This window comes from Echinops telfairi, unplaced genomic scaffold (assembly GCF_000313985.2).
Source record: "Echinops telfairi isolate 266 unplaced genomic scaffold, ASM31398v2 ScPeMD7_8;HRSCAF=38, whole genome shotgun sequence".
In the NCBI taxonomy this organism is placed as follows: domain Eukaryota; kingdom Metazoa; phylum Chordata; class Mammalia; order Afrosoricida; family Tenrecidae; genus Echinops; species Echinops telfairi.
Genome location: NW_022103905.1, coordinates 6,481,203 through 6,482,353, shown reverse-complemented (window position 1 = coordinate 6,482,353; position 1,151 = coordinate 6,481,203). Strand labels below are relative to the sequence as shown.

At 36.5% G+C, this 1,151-nt stretch overlaps 1 protein-coding gene across 1 annotated transcript in view; it reads left to right on the top strand.

Moving 5' to 3' along the window:
• MYEF2 (myelin expression factor 2) overlaps positions 1 to 1,145 on the top strand; it is a 25,805-nt gene extending 24,660 nt beyond the window's left edge. Inside the window, exon 17 of the mRNA XM_045286461.1 lies at positions 747 to 1,145. Coding sequence (XP_045142396.1) covers positions 747 to 910 — 164 coding nt within the window. The 3' untranslated portion in view covers positions 911 to 1,145. The remainder of the gene's footprint in view (positions 1 to 746) is intronic.
• The last annotated feature ends 6 nt before the right edge of the window (positions 1,146 to 1,151 follow it).

Genomic DNA, 1,151 nt, shown 5'->3' with positions numbered 1-1,151 from the left:
ACCTGTTTTGTCTCTGACTTTTTTCCACAACATACTTGGTACCTCCCTAAGATTTTGAGTTAAAATTGTGATACTGTGTAAATGACTTTGGCAGTAGCTGGAAATCAGAAAGTGGGCTTTTTGAGGCCTGGTAGAACTACTTACTTAGAACTACAACCACAAGATTGGCAGTTCAAACTCATCAGCACCTGTGTGAGAGAAAGCTGAGGCGCTCTGCTTCTGTGAAAGATTTATAGCCTTAGAAACCTTCGATAGAATTTAGATCAAGTCAGTGGGAGTGGGGTGTTGCTGCTATTGGTAGGACTGACGGGATGAAGTGGGAGATAAAGAGATGGAAGAGAGATTGGAGCTGGATAGAGAGTAGGAGCTTATTCTGAAAAATACGTTTAATTTTGTTTAAATAGGCAAGTTGATTTTTTGGCATGGTGACGGCATTTTGTGCTATCTTGTCTTATTGCTAATAAAGTTTATTTGAGAAATTAAGGATTTGGCATAAAAATGAAAATATATGAGTATTAAATTCTAAGCAAACTTATACTTTCTGATTATGTCCTAATACTCATTACTTTATGTTAATTGCATTATATTCAAAATATAAACTGAGAATAATGCTTATATGTATTTAAAATTGTACATGGTAATGTCACTTTACCACATTACTGGATACTTATGAGGAATTTCAGACCTTGAGAGAGAAATGAACGGAATCTGTTTAGACCAATAAGAATTCTCTAATTTATTTACAGGTCATGTCATGTTTGCAGAAATAAAAATGGAGAATGGGAAGTCAAAAGGCTGTGGGACCGTCAGATTTGACTCTCCAGAATCAGCGGAGAAAGCCTGCAGAATCATGAACGGCATCAAAATCAGCGGCAGGGAAATCGACGTTCGCCTGGACCGTAATGCCTAGTTCAGCCACGGGTAGAACATCCGTAAACCTGTTGGGCTGAATCTCCTAGTCAGTGTCACTTTTTAGTAATACGTATGCTTATAAAAGCTGTACAAAATGAACTTTTACAAGTCCCACCAGCTTTTTACAGTATAGTGTTAAAATATACTGTGAGTTTTGTTAATGGTTTTTAAAGACAGAGCGTTTGGTCATTCAGTTTAAATGAATGGTTATACTGTTTTTAATCAAATAAGCCATTTTC